Genomic DNA, 18,471 nt, shown 5'->3' with positions numbered 1-18,471 from the left:
AGCCCTGCTTGGCGGCCTCCCTGAAACCTGCTCGCGGCTTCGAAGTGGGTGTCGGACCCCTGGTTGAGAACCACTGCTCAGTGGCCTCACCCCAACAGCCGTGTGAACAGTAACACAGTTACCCACGGCTCCAGCCCCATGTCCCCCATAGTTCCGCTGTCACTGATGGCATTGACAGAATGAGAATCCTTAGCGCATACTCTGGTATAAGAAACAGGGGACTAACACACAGGCAGTCCTGCTTTTTTCCCTTCCTTCTGGCCACTGAAGAGGGCAAAAGGGGTTCTAGGCAATGCCATCTGGGCTCCTGCTTCAATTCAATGGCTAGATTTTGCTTTGAAGGAATGAGGCCTGGAAGAGCGCCCTGTGGGGTGAACCCATCAAGCCAAATCGCACAAATTGCTTCAAAAGCATGTCGTGGTTATTTATGAAAGGTCTAAAACAAGTTACAATTATTTTGCTGAAGGGTTTGAAAGTTATTCTCAAGTCACCGCAGTTGGTTCTTCCTGGGCTTGGGACTGAAGGGAGCAGCAAGGCTGGACGCCTTGCAGACAGCATCTTGGGCCCAGCTCTCCATCAGGACCAGGTGGGATGTTGAGTTGCCACAGAGAAACCAGTTGGCCCGCACTGGAGCTCAGAAGGGCTCCGTAGTTGCAAGGTGCCTTTCCACAGTTGCCAATGCCGAGCCAAGAGAGCTGCTGATTTCTTTGTCACTTATATCAAAGGACCTGAAAGAGGGCTTGAGAACCACTGTCTAGTGCACCTAGGTGGGATGAGGACACTGTGAGAATCAGTGGTGAAGCAGAGAGAGCCACCTGGCCAGGCATGGGAAGGGCCCACATGTCAATGACTTATTTGCAAGCAGAGTCTAATTAAGGGGAGCAAGATTTTTGAGGTGTCAACAGAGGTGGTTTTTCCTGCTGCCCCACCCCCCTCGGCAGGGCAGCTCCTGTTTCACTGCTGGGTGGGGGTATTGGCCCCTGTCCAGCTTCCCTTTCCCTGGCCACTCAGACAGCTGGAGCGAATCATCCCACAGACCACACCCAGCCCAAGCAGCTGCAGACTAGTGGCTGATTTAGGGATGGGGCGGCCTCCCTGGGACCCTCAAGTGTAATCAGGTGGTTAATGCATAGCACCTGCTGCCATATTTAGCTCCTGAAAGGGGTCAGCCTGCCTCTGGGGTATCCTTGGCTGTAACCTGGTGCTTTGTGATTTGCATCTAGCCAGAGCACTGAAGACAGCTGTGATCCCAGATAAATCTCCCAGGATCAGGGAGTTTAACCAGACATGGGGGACAGTAGTTTGATCAGACATAGGCCCGGGGGGAAGTTAAACAGATGTGGATTCTGGAAGAGGGAGTTCGCCAGACGCGGAGGGGGGAAGCGGTGCTGGGTTTTTTAAATGCCTTTGGGGCCACAAGGGATGGGATGATCGTGGCAGGGACCCATCTCACTGGGGAGATTGTGATGTTCATCCATTGCTGTGTGTGGTGTGCTGGGGGTCCTGGGAAGCCTGTTTTAACAAGGGGCCAGAAGCAGTAGCTAGCCAGCCTGAGTGATTTTTAATGTGTGGGCCCTGGATGGGTTCCAAAAGATGAATGAAAAAAATACAGGCATTGCTGGGACTTAAAGTGATAACGCTGCCAGACACCAACAACCATAGCTAAAGGGCAGCTCGGAGCTGGCGTGTTGCCCGGTGGGCGTCTCTGCTCCTTGCCGGCTGCTGCTCAGCTCGGGGTAGAACATTGCTTCCTCCCCGGGAGCCTGTTTTCATACAACAGCAGATCCTGCACCACTGCCTGTGGGCGCAGGGCTCTTCCAGTGTGTTTACCAACAGTGCCACGTTTTCCGTGTTGGGTCTAGGGCCACGGTGCTGTGCTGCTGGGGGGCACGTGGCCCAAGCACCAGCCGTTTTAGACCAGGGGCAGGCAACCTATGGCCTGCGAGCTGATTGTCAGGGGCACTCACACTGCCTGGGTCCTGGCCAGTGGCCCGGCGGGCTCTGCATTTTAATTTAATTTTCAGTGAAGCTTCTTAAACATTTTAAAGATCTTATTTTCTTTGCATACAACAATAGTTTAGTTACATATTATAGACTTATAGAAAGAGACTGTCTAAAAAAACGTTAAAATTTATCACTGGCACGCGAAACCTTAGCTTAGAGTGAATCAATGAAGACGCGACACCCCACTTCTGAAAGGTTGCCGACCCGTTTTAGCCACTGGGACAGCTGAGCGTACGAGCAGGCAGTAAATATGCTGGCAGCTGCCAGCGTCTTGGCTAAATGTGGGCTTCCTGCCGCTGCAGCTGAGCCAGCGGGAGCAGCCACTGGGGAAGGTGTTTGGTAACATTCCCTAGCATCGGTAAGGCCAGCTGTGAGCATGGCGTGCCCATTCTGTTTGCCAAGCCAACACCTTGTTCTAGTTCAATCCATGCGCCTCCTGCAAGGCCCATAAGAACAAAACGCACAGGCAACCTGTGGAACTCATTGCCAGGGGATTTTGTGAAGGCCCAAAGTAGAACTGGGTTCACAAAAGAATCAGATGTGTTCCTGGGGGCTAGGTCCAGCAATAGCTGTTAGCCAGGATGGTCAGGGACACAACCCATGCGCCGGGTGTCCCTAAACCGCTGACTGTCAGAAGCTGGGACTGGATGGCGTGGAATGGCTCACTTGATAATTGCCCTGTTCGGCTCATTTCCCTCTGCAAGCATCTGGCGCTGACCTCCCAGAGCCGGGATATTGGGCTAGACGGCCCATTGGTCCGCCCCACTGTGGCCTTGTCACGGTGCGGTGGCTGGGCAGGACCTTTGGACCGCGCCCACGGTGCGACTTTCCCCCCTGCAGCCCCTTGTGCTCCGCGCTGAGCTTAGGATGGTAAAAGGTTCCCCGAGGGCGGCTGCCACTGCGCCCACTGCAGGCTTCTGTGGCCACAGGGCGTGGCTGTGGATTCAGTGGTGGGTCTCTGCCATGAGGGGGGGGAGTCACCCCTACCTGGCTCGAGCCCAGCCAGGCGTTCACCAAAAATATGGAACGCTTCACGAATTTGCGTGTCATCCTTGCGCAGGGGCCATGCTAATCTTCTCTGTATCGTTCCAATTTTAGTATATGTGCTGCCGAAGCGAGCACAAATATGAGCCCGACCACGTTGCTATTTAAACCTCTGGAAATACTCTTGTTTACCAGTTAGGGTGAACAATATTTTTGGTACAGAGGGACGCGTTAATAATTAGAGAAGGCAACAACCGGGGTCTGACAGGTTGGGCGGCGCTTTTGTATGCTCATTCTCTGAATACCTTTACATTTTTGTACCAGTCCCGTTTCGCGGTGCACGACGGGAAGCAGAGCGGCTTATTTGAATACACAAATAAGGCCGGAAAGGCCCGGCCTCTCTCGCCCGCCACTGTCCCAGCGTTCCCTGTTAAGCCGCCTCTCTTGGGCCTCGCCCGCTCGTCGTTGTTGTTGAGTAGCGTCCGGGCCGGGGCAGGAGGGGGAAGAAGATGGCGGCGGCGGCGGCACCTCTGGCCCCGCGGCAGTGAGACGCGGAGCGTGGCCGGGCGCGTGAGGAGGCCCCTGGGCACGGCGAGGGAGGCAGGGCGGAGCGGGGCCCCCATGGCCGCTGGGCCGGCCCAGGAGCCGCGTCCCGCCCCGGGCCTGCCCCGGCCCCGCCGCGGCTGGTAGCGCGGCCCCAGCGCCCCCCCCCCCGCCCGGGGGGTCACGCTCCCGAGCCTGCCGCGAGAAGGGCTCCCGCCAGGCCTGAGCGCCCCCCGACCCGGGGCTGAGTCCCCGTCCCCCCCCCGCGGCCCCTCATAGCGGGCTGGGCCGCCCCCAGGGGCAGCACCCCGAGCCCCAGGGGACAGACTGCCCCCCGCATCCTGCAGGGGAACAGCGCCCCGCCCCCAAGGGGGAGCTAGTGACCCCCCCGCCCCAAGGGGTCCCCCCCTCCCCGGACTGTGCCGAGGTGTGAGCCTCCTGGGGCTAGCCCTCGAGTCCCTTCCCCCCCGCCCCCTTGGCAGAAACAGCAGCGATTTTCCCCCTTTAGCACACAGGTCCCTCTGCCGGGCGTCCCATTCCCCCAGCGCAAAGGGGCGCTGATCCACCCACCCCCAGGGAGACTGCCTTAGACTTTGAGAGGGTAGACACTCCCCCCTGAGAGGCACAGCTGCCTTTTTCCTTCCCTCTCCTCCCACCCCACCAAAAGGGCTAAACCCGGGGGGACAGAGCGCCCCCCAGAGTTCTCTTCCCGAGCGCCTTCCTCACGGGAAGAAAGTAGCCTCTCCCATTGACGCTCCCCCACCCCCAGAGGATCAGGATGTCGGAGAATCAGCCCAATGCGAACAATCACAATCACCCAATGAACAACAATGGGGGTGGTGGGGCTGCTGGTGGAAACAACCGGGGGGTACGGAACCCGAACCTCAACCAGAACCCCCTGATTAATGTGCGCGATCGCCTCTTCCATGCCCTTTTCTTCAAGATGGCTGTAACCTATGCCCGCCTCTTCCCACCCTCGTTCCGCCGCATCTTCGAGTTCTTCGTCCTTCTCAAGGTGAGGGGCAGGGCCATGTATGTATGAAGTGGAGGGACTTTCTCTATCCACTCTTCACCCCCCTGTGCAGTTAAGTCAAGTTGCTTCCAAACAATTCTTATCCCCCAGGAAAGATCTCCTGCTACCCTAGGATCAGTCACCTAACTCCACCTATACTAGCCAGAGAGACTTTCCCACTAAACTGGTGTATTTTTTCTATTTATTAGGAAGGGATGAACCATTGTGATAGTTATTCTACACTGCAGCTGGAAGCATGCCTCTGAGTCTTGGTAGACAGATGCCCTAGCTCTACTCAATCTAGGCACAGTGGTGTGGCTGTTGTAGGCCATGGCATGGGCTAGCCACCCAAATACAAACCTGCTCAGCCCTCTAGGTCTGTAGTCAGGTTGTTAGTCCCTGTGCTGCAGTCTCCACACTGTTATTTTTAGCATGCTAGCTAAAGTAGAGTTAGTGTGAGTCTGTCTACCTGGGCTCAGGCTCGCTTCGAGCTGCAGTATAAATGTACCCTTTAGGGTCCCTTTAATAAATTGAAAGGCTTGTTAGGGCATTTTCCTGTGCTCTTACAGTCATAGAATCATGGCTGTTAGAAATGGAGATGTCCTGTAGATTCAGTCTGCTTCCCTGCTGATGCAGCATTGTCTCTTACAGTCTGTGCTTTGTTTTCGTTTTTAATGACTTGACACAGTGGCTGCCAACGTTCCCCAGGAGAGCTGCTGGCTTATCTGTCACATTCTAACCTCGTGTATGAGGAAAAGGAATAACTCAACAAATATCAGACTAAATAGTCTCTCTCCACAAAATGCCTCCATATTTCTCGCTCTGGGCAAAAGCTTGAGTGAATAGATTATAAAACCTTATATCGGTTTGGGAGTCTTCCCTTGCGCTGCTGAGATTCTGTTGTGTCCTCTTGTTAACAGTTCCTAGATTTAAACTTATTCTAAGAAAGTGGTTTATTGAAGCCAGAAGGATGGGAAACACTATCTATCATTTTTTCAAAGTTAAATCTGGAAGGAATATTCCTGGATGTATACAAATGATTTCCACTACATGGATCTGATGAAGTGGGCTTTAGTCCACAAAAGCTTATGCTCAGATACATTTGTTAGTCTCTAAGGTGCCACAAGTACTCCTCGTTCTTTCATATCTAGGTCACTGGTTCTAGTCCATCTGATGGTTGTGTGGCCAATGTGAAACGATTTGGTGTTTTCAACCTTGTTTCTGGAAAGACAGTTGTGGATAGAAATAGATGTTGTCCACATTAGGAAAAAGGTGAAGAGAGGAAAGTTTATCATGTGTTTAAAAAACACTGCTTACCTCAGCCTGCTAAGTGTGAAAACTATAAACTACTTTATCCTCTTGTCTGTGCTTTTTGGTTCTGTTAGCCAACCACAGCTGGTATTGATTGGTCTCCCTTGGGGGGCATCTCTGCAGAGAGGCCACAGTTTAAATAGGCCATGGAGGTTGAACTCCTCTCGCCCCTCAAAGTTGAAGATTGGAAATGAGGCACGTTAGTGAGATCTGGGTAGGGATGTGCTGTTACTATCTATGCTTGTGTTTTTTACCAGTGCTAAATGTTAAAAAAAAAATTTTCACAAAAAATAATTAGTTTCTAAGGGACAACAGTGTACTTACATTATAATATACACGGCCACCACGCTGAAACCTTACATTATAGTACCATTAGTCGCTTTAAAAAAAGGAAAGCAATCAGGATGGTAATACCAAGTGTAGATCAATGCCTGTTGCATCATGACAGAATGGCCTTAATGTGCTAATGGTACATTTTCACTCCGTATCTTTAGCTGCTGTTCTTGGGAATGGCCAGGCTCTTTAACCTTTTCCTTTTCTGTAACTAACTGAAGGCACGCTTAAAATCTTGAAATGGGATGGGACTTGTTACTAGACTGTTACGTTGGATGAGTGGTAGCCAAGCTGATAGCGTCTGTTGCAGAGCTCTGGGTAGCTGAACTAGCCATGCATACATGTGCAAAACAGCCTGCTTTTACCATAGGAGTGATTTTAAAAAGAAGTCTTGAATTTTCAGAGACAAAACGGGGACTCTGAGGCAAGTGGCATACATAAAAGTGCTTTAACTAATTGACCAGATTTCAAGCAGATGTTCTTTAAGTTGGGACGTAGTATGATGCTGGCTGTCTCTCTCTAGTGCTAAACCGTCTGGGTATAGATGTAAGGCATGATCCTGCCATTTATTGTGTAGGGGTGAATTCCTGTACCTGTACAGAGCCCTATTGCCTTAAGTGGGGTTCCTTCGATTGTCGAGGTTTACATGCATGTAATGAGTTGCAGAACCTGTGTCTAGGTGAGCTTTGGTATGCATGAACTTCAGCCTTATCTCTTGGTCCCTTTTGGCTGAAGATGTCTTCGTACAGCTTCTTAATCAAATCCATGGTGTAGCTGCCTAGTTTTGCCAGTCTGTTTACTCCAGCTGAGGACCTCAAGGATAATGAGTAGCTAGAACTAGTTGTGTTACGCAATGATCAAGCACCTTAAGGAAGTTGGAGAGCAAACAACCCTAAAACTCGGCTATGGTGCTGTATTCTAGAATGCTCTCCATTCTTGGTGGAGAGCTGCTGTGCAAGCTATTGAATGTATCTGTTAACATCACCCTGAATTGTTCCCCAAAATAAGGTGGTAAAAACCCATTAGTCTGTAGTGATATCACTTTCTTCTGATGTGACTTTATAGCTGTTCCTCTAGTTGAGAAGCATCTCTTGACTATTTTTGAAAGTGGAGACTCCAGCTTGAAGTGTCCTTTTTATGGATGGTAAATCACTAACCATCCCTTTAGTGGGGTGACTTGTTTGGTGTGAATTTAAAAAAAATCTCTTTTGTAACAGTAAATTATTTTTTTAATAACCATAACAATAAACCCCCTTGCAATTCTATGGAAAGTTCCACGGTGGCTTTCAGGTCATGTTTGCTGAAGCTTTACACTCAAGGCTTTTCAATCTAATTGACATGATTGGTTGCCTGTGTGTAGGAGAGGCCCCATCTTGGAATTACTTAAACCTCTCTTGAGCAGAAAAACTGAGACACACACAAACAATTGTTTGTTGTTAATTAATACTGACATTAGTCCCCGTGAATGAAAACTGAAACCCTCTAGTTTTCAATATAATGTAGATCACTGAAAAGTACAGTATTGAGAAATGGTAGTTTAGTATTACTAATCTACAGTGAACATGCTGGAAATAACCAGAATTTTAGACTGGAGAACTTCTTGTCAGTGCTGCATAATGGGATGTTCAAAGTGCATGGCATTCATATTGGGACTATGGATCATTTTAGGATCTAGCTAGGGATACTGTCTCAAAAATCAAGAGCTGAGATCCATTCTGATGCTAGCTGTCGAAGGCGTTTGGGGGTGAAAGATTCTGCCTGTGAATCATGGAAGGCAGGAGCCATGTTTTCTATTAAGTTAAAAAACTGATCACTGAAGGCTGTAGAATATCAGAGGAGATTGCTCGATGCATTCACTTGCATGTTGGCCTGAAGAACGCTTCAGTTAATTTTCAATCACTTTATTGCCACATTATGATGACGAAGTTCATGCAGAATGTTGAGGTTCTGAATTTAGGGCTGGTGACATGGTAGTAACAGGTTAATGCTGTTGCTCTCCCTTTCTGATTTGGTGAGAGGTTGCCTCGTCTTGGGGTTATTTGTGCCTCTGACGTCTCATAAAGTTGTGCAGTCTTTCTTGTGCTTTAATGGGGAGTATTTGTTATTCCTAATAGTTTGAGGAAGTATTGTATAGTGAAGAGAGAATTTTCTGTTTCAGTTTCAACTCTGTCAAAATGATTGAGCTAGGCCTTTTTTGGCTTTCCAGCATGGCTTAGATCTTTCAGTCTGATGGCTGACTACTGAATTTGGTAAGAGTTCGCCTGTGTTTTGGGCATTTGATCTGTAGTGTTAGTGTGCAGGGATTTATAGAAATGTAGCTTGTATATTTTTTTCTATGGTTTCCAGCAGGACATACATTGTGTTTCATACTAGTGTTGGTGTCTGAGCTCCAGGAACAAACTGAAAGGTTTGAGCAGGTCTTGTGGTTGGACGAAGTTGTGTGTGCTTTCTTTGATGTTTCTTTCATCTCACTACTAGTTATGTTTGTGCCCAAAGGCCCCAGTTGGGATTGGGTCCCCATCATGCAGGGTGGAGACAACCCCTGCTCTGGAGAGTTTACAGTCTTATTCTTGATATAGGAATGTCTCTTTCCAATCTGATGCTAGTATCTACCTGATTGAACAGAGACTTGGGCCTGGTCTGCACTTAAAATTTAGGTTGGCATAACTACTTGTATAAAACCCACACCCCTGCATGACATAGCTATGGTTACTTAACTCTCAGTATAGACACAGCTAGGTCAGTGGAAGATGCTTCTGTTTACCTATCTCCTGTCACTCAGGGCGGTGGTGTTTCTACACTTAACTAAAAAACCCCTGACGTGGTGTAGATGCAGCCTACGCTGACGACATTATGCCAGCATTGTTCTGGCTTTGTGGCTATGCTGGCATGGTCCGCGCAGCACAGCCATCGCCTGCAGGTAGGCATCTCCTGACTTTCTCTAACATTTCCTACCTGAGCTCACGTTGCCTTCCCTGTTTGGTCAGTTAACCTTGTAACAAATCACAGGAATGCTTGTTTTAAGTGAACTTTGCCAGTGTTGATCTTGGCTTAAATAAAGGCCGTGTATTGGCTCTCTAAAATGAGAGAGAATTCAATGGAAAGAAAACTACAAATGATCTGGAAATACTGTCTAAAGCTAAAGCTGTACCATTTGTCATCTTACGTAGCAGGTGTTGTATAAATGAAACCAATTGGTTCATCCGCCTTTAAATAAAGATAATTAAGGCCCTGTCTATGCTGAGATCTGCAGCCATGCTCTAACTACTCAAGAGGCCCACTTGTTTTAAACATGACTCTCTAGAAAGGTTTGGAGGGGGTTGTAAAATCTCTGTGTAGACAAAACTAAAGTGGCCCCTCCCTTTCCCCTTAATTTTGGTTTCGTTCAACAGTGGACATGTAGGATTAGAGAGACTGTCTTTCATTATCGATGCAGTGAATTCCCCCGGTAGCTAGTGACCTAGGTGAATGAAATTCAGGAAGAATCTGGTCAAGCTAGAGAAGCTGAGGTCTGGGGCAATCCTGCCTTTTCATATAGGTCTTATATGGGGCTAAAACACCTCTGCCTGAAAACCTCAACACACAGTCTTCATGACACCACTGCTGTTGGCAAAGGCTGAAATGCTCTCCTGTGACACACATTTGTTAATACTATCACTGATGGTATAGGGCATAAGGAATATGCAGCCAGCATTTTGAGCCAAATCCTGGTCCTATTGGAGTCCGTAGGAGCAGGATTTGTGCCTTGGTGCGTATGGGTGGAGTCTTCTAACACACTGGAAGTTTTAATAAGTTTCTGGTTATTTTTAAAATTAACATTTTACCATTTCAAGTTTTATATAAACAGTGCACAGCTGCAGATATTCTAGTTTTATCTGTCCAATGGTCAAAAAAATTGCTTATGAAACATACTTTCCTACTTAATGCCAACTTTAAGGGTTTTATTTAAAAATCAAGAGAAGGGCAAGAAACAGTATTCAGGTTCAGAAACCTCAAGGCAGTTGTACAAAGATCTGAAATGACATTTCATAATTCAGTGAAACATACATATGTGAAAATGTCACCATACAATCTTTGCATTTAAACTGCAAAGAAAAGGAAACATTCTCTCCTAGATATAATGTTCCATGAGCCAATAACTAGCTGCTCATGGGTGAAATTTCTTCTTAACTCTGAGAGGCAGGGTGGGTGAGGTTAATATCTTCTATTGTGTCAACTTATGTTGGTAAAAGATGCATGCTTCTGAGTTCCACAGAGCTCTTCCTTAAGTCCATGGAGCTTGAAGGCTTGTCTGTTTCATCAATAGAAGTTGGTCCTGTAAAAGAGATTCTCACCCGTCTGGTCTGTCTCAATCCTGGGACCAGCACGGCTACAATTCCGCAAACAACAACGAAAGAGAGCCTATAAAATAAGGGTTGAGGTACCTTATATGTTTTTACGCTAACTAGTGCCATATGTGAGAGAGACTCTAACCAGTGTAACTGCAGATATGTTTCTTGTCCACATAAATATCTATTCTTTTTTGGGGGGGTCTCACTGTGCTTTTAGCCTCAATATCTTGAATTTTCTCAGAAAGTTGCTTAAATCATCTATTTCTCTCTCCCCCTCTTCTCCCCCCCCCCCCCCCATTTAGCCCTCTAATGATGATCTAGGGTCATAGGAGGGAATCTTCTGGTCTACCTTGTTAATGGCTTGCAAGAGTGTATAAGAGCCCCAAGACCACTCCTTGTTTCCTCTCAATGCTTTGAGTTGCAGTTAGAACAATGGAAGAACTTTCCTGGAAGGTGGGGATGGGGGTGTATGTTTAGCGCCTCTTCTGGACACCTCCTCTCCCTGTCTTTGGATCAGTTGTAGAAGCATAATCAAAGTGAATCTGTCAGTCTCTCATCAGTTGGCCTGTGTTTTGGAGCTGTAGGGACATTAAAAAGGGAACAAACAACAAAAATCTGACCATCAGATGATGTTTACAAAGAAATAGTAAAGGTTTCTAGCTGCAGGCTTCAAACAAGCAAGGGCTGAGGAAGAAATGCCTGACTTCCCCATCCGGTCACTAATCCTTCCCTCAGATCTTAGCTCTCCTTCTGAAATCCTGCTTCCTTCACCTCTGGTGATGTCAGGTGGCAGGGGGCGTGGTAGGAACTGCAGCAGCTGGGGCTATGGGGAGCTAGATTAAAAAGAAACACTCTTTAAGCTGGCAGTTTTCCTGTAATAAGTACAACACACCCACCTTTCATGTCCAAGAAATGTCCCCAGTTGGAGCATGTTTTTTCAGTGTATAGCTGTTTTGTGTTACCTGCTTTAATTTGGTACCAGCTCCCTGTTGAAGGTCTTGATGGCACCAAAATACAATCTAAAGGGGTTGAATACTTTTTTTATTTTTTACTTTCAACTGTGTGTTAAATCCACAGAGAAGTGCCCAGGGAATAGACTCAGTATTGTTTGCCTCATGCCCTCCCTGGAGAAGGTGATCCCAGTATTAAACTGCAATCATGGGAAGAAACAAGGAACAGCCTTGGGGCTGGGTGTAGATATATTTATAGACATCATTTTAAAGCTGGATCAAATATTAGATCACACGGTTGCAGAGAAACGCTTGGAAATGTATACTGATTAGCACCTTACAGGCTCAAAGCCCAGAAGGCAAATAAGAACCTAACATACATTATTTTAACATATCATGATTTTGGGGCCGGTCTGACTCATTATTTTTGAATACTTTGTCTTGGCAATGCTGGGTACTGTCTGATCTAGACCTCAAATAATCTAGATACTTCTCCTGTTGAGGCTTTTTTTAGGTCCCTTACAATAAAAGCACGCAGCTGAACAGCAGCCACACACCAAAGAGGATGCATCTGAGGAAGTGAGCTGTAGCTCACGAAAGCTTATGCTCTAATAAATTGGTTAGTCTCTAAGGTGCCACAAGTCCTCCTTTTCTTTTTGTGAATACAGACTAACACGGCTGTTACTCTGACACCAAAGAGAGTCTATCCCAGGAAGCTTGAGTACAAACCTTAAGATCGTCCTGCATATGTAAGATACAGTAGGGGAGTTCTACCAAGCCAGAAATCAGAGACAGGCTAGTTGTATCTGGGAAGATTTGTGTAGTCTGATAGCTATACTTGGTTCGCAGTCACGTTCTTACAGGATTTGATTGATCCTGGGATACATCCCCATTCCTTTCATTACATTGTGTGGAGTAATGAAAATGTGCAGTGTTTAGCACTCCTCAAAGATGATTTCTTAGTGAAACCTGTACCCTTAGCCCAATGTGTTCACCCTGGTAAATTCTGGGACTTTGCTGTTAATGGATCATTATTAGATTAAAAATTGTAATTTAAAAAATGTCCTTATCTGCTCTTGTCAGAGCCCTAGTTTATTAAGGTTAAAAGTGTCTTTAAAAAAATCTAGCTTACTTTTCACTGTTTGGTATTTTGTTTCGAGCTTCATTCAGCATGGGGCATGAAAACAGACTGGTCAATTTCACTGTCTAGTTACCTTTGACTAGCAGGACTCTGAAGTGTTTTCTACAAGTAGAAAGGAAATGATTTTAAATTCAGACTCTGTCCTTGGAAACTTTAAAAAAAAAAAAATCACAAGAACTAACAGAAAAGTTTAATGAAAGTCTTTGAAATAAGACCTAAAACTATCTGACTCTGTCCCTTTAAAACATTTCCAATGACTGTCTCATGACTTGTGATATCTGCTGAGCAAAGATTATATGTTGGCACCAACCGAAGCAAGCACCTTGTCAATATTAAACTGAATTCTAGAGGCTTGGGAGTAAATACACAAGAATTAATTACTAGAGTTACACTTCCTGGAAAATTCTGGCCCAGTGGATTCATGCAGTATATTCCTTCCACTGGAAACCAGTTTCTGGGTCAGAGGGGAAAGTCTAGCAAGGGATGGCTTGTTTGCCAACAAACAAGCATTTGAAAATAGCACAAGAGAGTGGGGTGAGGAGAGCCAAAGGTAAATGGGCGGTGTCCATTTTTTTTGAAGATAGGTTACTTTTGGGAAAAACCAGGAAGTTAAACTCTGTGCTTCCCAGAGGTATCCAGGACAGTTTTTCTCTGAACAGGCCTCTGCTACCATATCAGATGGCTATTACAACCCACTCTCTGGTAACCATTATTGCCAGCTCAGTTGCTAGTAGAACTGATATTGTGCCTCCTAGTCAGGAAAGACTGGGTGCCTGATTCTCTACTGCCCTGCCCCCTTGTGCAAGCATTTACACCAGTGCAAAGTGAATGTAAAATGCTACTGTTTTGGATCAGAATCGGGCCCTGGTTTTGTAACATGTTAGATCCCTGTAGCATGTGAACAGACCCAAACAATATACATACAAGGCTGCTGAAATACAGCTGCTTCTGGGGCGGCAGTCACCCAGCATACAGCACATTGTGCAACAAGGGTGTGAATGGGGAAGGACACCAGGGCCTACTTCTACTCCTGTGAAAGGTGTGATGAAGTCTCTTGAATGTCTACCCACAGCAGACAGGCCTCAGCTTTACAAGGTGTGACAAGAAAGGCTGATGCAGGTTCATGGCAAAATACTCCCTGGACCTGCCTTCTCCAGCTGAAGAGATGAACTGGTTCCAGGAACTTTAGCTGTTAATATTTTGATGCTTAGACTGTCAAGACTGGGAAGCTTCAAAGTTCTTGGCTGTTTCTGTCTTTGTTGGCCCAAACACATCCAGGTATCTTACTGGTTAGCAAGAAACATCTATAAAGCATGTGAATTTGTAAAAGTATCAGGTTTAAAAAGGTCCAGCCTGTACTCATGACCTCTCCCTTGTTTCCTGCTGTTTCAGGCTCTCTTTGTGCTGTTCATTCTGGCTTACATTCACATCGCCTTCTCCCGTTCGCCCATTAACTGCCTGGAGCACGTGCGGGACAAGTGGCCGCGCGATGGCATCCTACGGGTGGAAATACAACGCAACTCCAGCCGAGCCCCCATCTTCCTGCAGTTCTGCGAGGTGGAGAAATTTCCGGGAATGGTGATAGAGTCTATGCAGGAGGAGGAGGAGGAAGAAGAGGAGGAAATGACTGTGGAGATGTTTGAAAACAGCTCTGTCAAGGTAAAGGCTAGCCATGTGCTCCCTGGGAAAGAGTTGGGGATGTCTTCTTGCAGGGAGCATAGAAATAACTTTACAGATTGGCTTGGTACCAGTGAAATATTCCTGTGCCCCACCCTTGTCATGTCCCCCTCATCAGTTCAATTTAAAAAGAACCTCTGACCTCTCCAAATGTCACCTCAAGCAGAAACTTGTGTGACTAGAGTGGCCTTTAAACATACACTGGAGGCCGGTAAACTCCATCTCCATTGACCCAGTGGGAGATGTGATTTCTAGAGCAGAAGGCCCATCACAGAAAATGCCCTGTGCCTGTCCTTTCCCAAACAGCACATCTGTTGCATCACTTCTTTTTCAAGCACTGAAAAGTGCATTTGAAAGTGGTGAGCAGGGGGGAGGCTGTTTAGAAACAGACCATGCACGCAGTGCTGATAGGCTTTCCCGGGACTGCGCTATTGGATAGCTTGTTTCAGATGCACAGGTGTTCTAAATTTTCCTGAGCAGTGGCCATAATGCTTTCTGCTTCTCTTTGGATCCCCCCTCACCATGGAGTGATGTGCGCATCAGTTTGCAATAAGTGCCATCCTCTTCCAGCACATCGTGTGTGTGTGAGGGTAATGTGATCTTCCCAAACTCATACCAATAAAGCTTTTATACCACGTCATCACAGAGAATGAGTCTCTGTGTCACATATTACAGAAAAACTATTTTTAGGAATGTTTTAGAGGTTTGTTTTGTTTTTAATCGCTGTATTGGGACTATTTCTTGTATCTCCCTGCCTGTAAAGCCTGGTGATATTAGATGCCATGAGTAAAGGGCCCAGAGGGGAAAAGAAGTTAAAACTAACAAGTGGAAAATACCACCTCCAAAATGGCCATTCTGAACCTAAAAATGCCTCTGCTTTAAAGTCTGAAAACTCGGTCCCTTTCAGAGCTAGAGAGGAGTGCTGAGTCCCATGGGAAATCTTCTTGTAACAGGGCAGTGGGTCTTTGGGGCCCTTACACCAAGGAGCTGTATGTAGGCCACATGCCTGTTCCTAGTCATGTGTCCAAGGGGAACTTACATACTCAGGCAGGAGACTAGAGAGGAGATAGGGTCAGGGAAATGGCTCTGGCAGAAGTCCTGAGAGGAAGTCCCCTTCAGGAGCTGGTTTTGGGGCAGCCTCAACAGGGGAGGCTTGTGAAAGGCCTGGACAAGAGCTAAACTGCTGTAGGGCAGTGAGACAGGTTTGGATGGTGGTGGCAACGTGCTCTGAATGTTTGTTAATAAAAAGAGTTCTATGAAGAGGACTGGAGCTGTGCCATTGTTTGCAACATGACTGCCCCTTGCCCGGCTGATTGATCAGCTCACCAGCTTGCGTGTCCCCTTTCCAGTGGTAGAAAGATCTGGTTTTTTAGTCTGCTGGGCTACAACACACCAGACGGAAAAGCTGTGACGTTTTTAGGCACAGAAAAGCCGATATTAGCCCAGGACTGAATCTTGGCCTTTCCAGGCTAGGGCTAGCTTTGTGCAGGGAATCAAAGCATAAAGGGAGGAGAGAGAAATATTCCCTCTGGTGGGTTCAGATAAAAATCTGGAAGCTGTTTGCTCTAAAGGGATTTGCTGTGTTAGAATAAAACTTGGGGTGGTGGATTATGGTGACGCAGCCATAGATATATTGATAAATTTAATGTACCTGTGCAGTTCATGGCACTTCTCCAATTTAGCATTGGCTGTCACCTCCACATAGCTGGCTCACATACATGAATGCTAGTAACTAAATACAGTCTCTGTAACTTCACTCCCCTTACCCTCCTGGCTTTTAAAGTCTTTAATCTGTGGGGCCCTTCACTTTGGGATCTCCTACTCTGCTGTTCTGGTTCACTGGTGCAGCCATCTCAGGTTCAGAAATGTGATCAGCAATGATCTTGTGCTGCCCGATCGCCATTTTGGCAGTTTGTTTGTCAGTGATCGAGCAGGCTGTCAACATTATGCAGCTCAGTCTGTCTTGAAATCTACTGGGACTCTGCCACGTGTAAGAGGGTAATTACCCTGAACGCGCCAGGCTGGTGTAGTCCCACAAGAACCTGCCATTTCTTGTAAGTCCAAAGCTCCGTTTGTTTTCAGACCTGACGGAATGCTTGCAAAGGTTGGGTTTTGTGTCTGTCTTTTCCTCCTCATGTTTCAGTGTTTGACTTGTTAACTGGATGGGGGAGGGGCTTGGAAGCCCAGAATCGAAATGAGCACTAATGCTACTTTCATTCCAATGGTTTTTCAACAGTTTGAGCTGGACATCGAGCCCAAGGTGTTTCTCAAGCCATCCCGGGCAAGCAGCACTGAGGCACTGACCCAGGTGACCCAGAACGAAAGCCAGGAGTTCTCGTTTAGCGAGGCAACCACTAAAGGTATGCAGCCTCTGAGTGAGACTGTGTCCGAGTTTGAGATGCTAGCCAGAGCAGGTAAAGACCACTTACACTGGTATCCATGTTCCCTCCTCCCCTTTCACCTGTATATCCTCCCTTTCACTCCTCTTTCACTCCTCTTGGCTTCTCGAGGCACTTGCATAACAACCTTCAGTGTTTTCCAGATGTCGCTCTTGCCTTTGAATGAGGTGAAATTGACAAATGCTGACTTTGGTTCTGCAGAACTTTGCTCTTTGGCTGGGGAGGGAGCCAGGCTTGTGCTGTGAAGTCTGCTGAAGTCTCTTGTTGCCAGCAGTGCCTGGATTGTTATGCTGATCAAGCATCACAAGGATGGTTATACTAGAACAGACTGTTTGGTCTGGTATCATGTCTCTGACAGTGGCCAATGACAGATGGGCCAAAAGAAGATGAACCAACCTCCCCTTCACCTTTCCCCCATAATTCATCTGAGCAACTGTTGTCTTTTTATCCTCTAGGGGCGATGCAAGAAATTCCTGGGGGGGAAATCCGTAAATCCAATTTATAATACATATTCTTAATAGTACTAGCAGGGATTTGCTGATCCTTGGTCCAGGACCAGGTCTTGGAATAGCTAACTGGTCCTGAAAGCATTTGTACTGACCCACTGATCTTAACCCTGGCAGATTGCAAGATATGGAGATGCTAGAATCACAAAATTCAGAATACCATCTTGCTTTTATCTTCCCTACTTTAATTGCAACGTGATTTTAGCAGCTAATATCGTACAACTTTTAGAAAGCGACCATGGGTTTTTATTCCTTAAACTGCGATTCAAGGCATATGCATGGTATAATGCTATGGTGTCTGGCTGTACTAGATAGCTGTTAGGTTGAAGTAGGATCACTGGAATGACTTAATAGTTAGCATGTCTTGTTTGCTGAAACGGATGTTTTATTTCCCTGGAAAACTGGGATTCTTTGCTTTCCAGCAGTCTAAACCATTATTTCTAGCTATGAAGGATTATGAGCGCTAACATTAAAATGCTCGCTGTTCCCTTGATCTTGCAGTATTTTATTTGGTGCTGGTCCAGGTTTGATTTAGTCCTGAACTTCAGTTGGTGATTAGGGGGTCATGACACTACTTAAGACTTAGGAATGAAATATATATTGTATCTATCACAGAGGTTTTTTTTGGGTGCAATACCATCATTCATGCCCATGCAAAACTCCCCCATATTATCTATAGTGTACACTGAATAGGCTCTTCTGCTTTTGCTGAGTTCTCAGTGGAAATGATCCAACAAGAGGAAAGGAGAGAAATTAATAAGTGGTGCTGTCCATATCTTTACCAGTGTAATAACCAAGAGCATCTTGTCAAAAAGGCTTGTGGGAATGTGAATAGGACTCATTTCCCTTCTCTTCTTACCTTTCCCAATTAAAGGGACATGGTTTAGTTCCCAACTTTTAATCTTTGTGTAAGATACATTAAAATAAATTGATATCGATGCTTTCATGATCTAAATGAAAGCAATTCTTGTGATGGGATTTAAACCCTTTGTCCGTGTTTGCAAACTGGTAGCAATTGTGCTACCAATGAAAACCGAAAAGTAAAACTGACCAGTCTGCTTTCATCATCTACTGGGTGAAATGTAACAAGTGGGAAGCTGCAAATCTGTTTCAGAGTAACAGCTGTGTTAGTCTGTATTCGCAAAAAGAAAAGGAGTACTTGTGGCACCTTAGAGACTAACCAATTTATTTGAGCATGAGCTTTCGTGAGCTACAGCTCACTTCATCATATGCATATCGTGGAAACTGCAGCAGGCTTTATATATACACAGAGAATATGA

General features: G+C 46.4%; 1 protein-coding gene across 3 annotated transcripts in view; it reads left to right on the top strand.

Annotated features, from left to right (window-relative positions):
• Nucleotides 1-3,829: 3,829 nt before the first annotated feature.
• TMEM259 (transmembrane protein 259) overlaps nucleotides 3,830-18,471 on the top strand; it is a gene marked incomplete at its 3' end in the record, with an annotated part of 32,531 nt that continues 17,889 nt past the window's right edge. The window contains exons 1-3 of one of the 3 annotated variants that reach the window (XM_084614459.1): nucleotides 3,830-4,546; nucleotides 14,002-14,268; nucleotides 16,523-16,646. In XM_084614459.1, the coding sequence (XP_084470585.1) occupies nucleotides 4,310-4,546; nucleotides 14,002-14,268; nucleotides 16,523-16,646 (628 nt within the window). In that variant the 5' untranslated portion in view covers nucleotides 3,830-4,309. Of the gene's footprint in view, nucleotides 4,547-14,001; nucleotides 14,269-16,522; nucleotides 16,701-18,471 lie in introns of all 3 variants that reach the window. The other 2 variants (XM_084614458.1, XM_084614457.1) reach the window with 2 other exon arrangements.

This window comes from Lepidochelys olivacea (assembly GCF_965140295.1).
Source record: "Lepidochelys olivacea isolate rLepOli2 genome assembly, chromosome: 25".
Taxonomy (NCBI): Eukaryota; Metazoa; Chordata; order Testudines; family Cheloniidae; genus Lepidochelys; species Lepidochelys olivacea.
The sequence above is the reverse complement of the archived record's forward strand: the minus strand, read 5'-3'. Positions and strand labels throughout refer to the sequence as shown.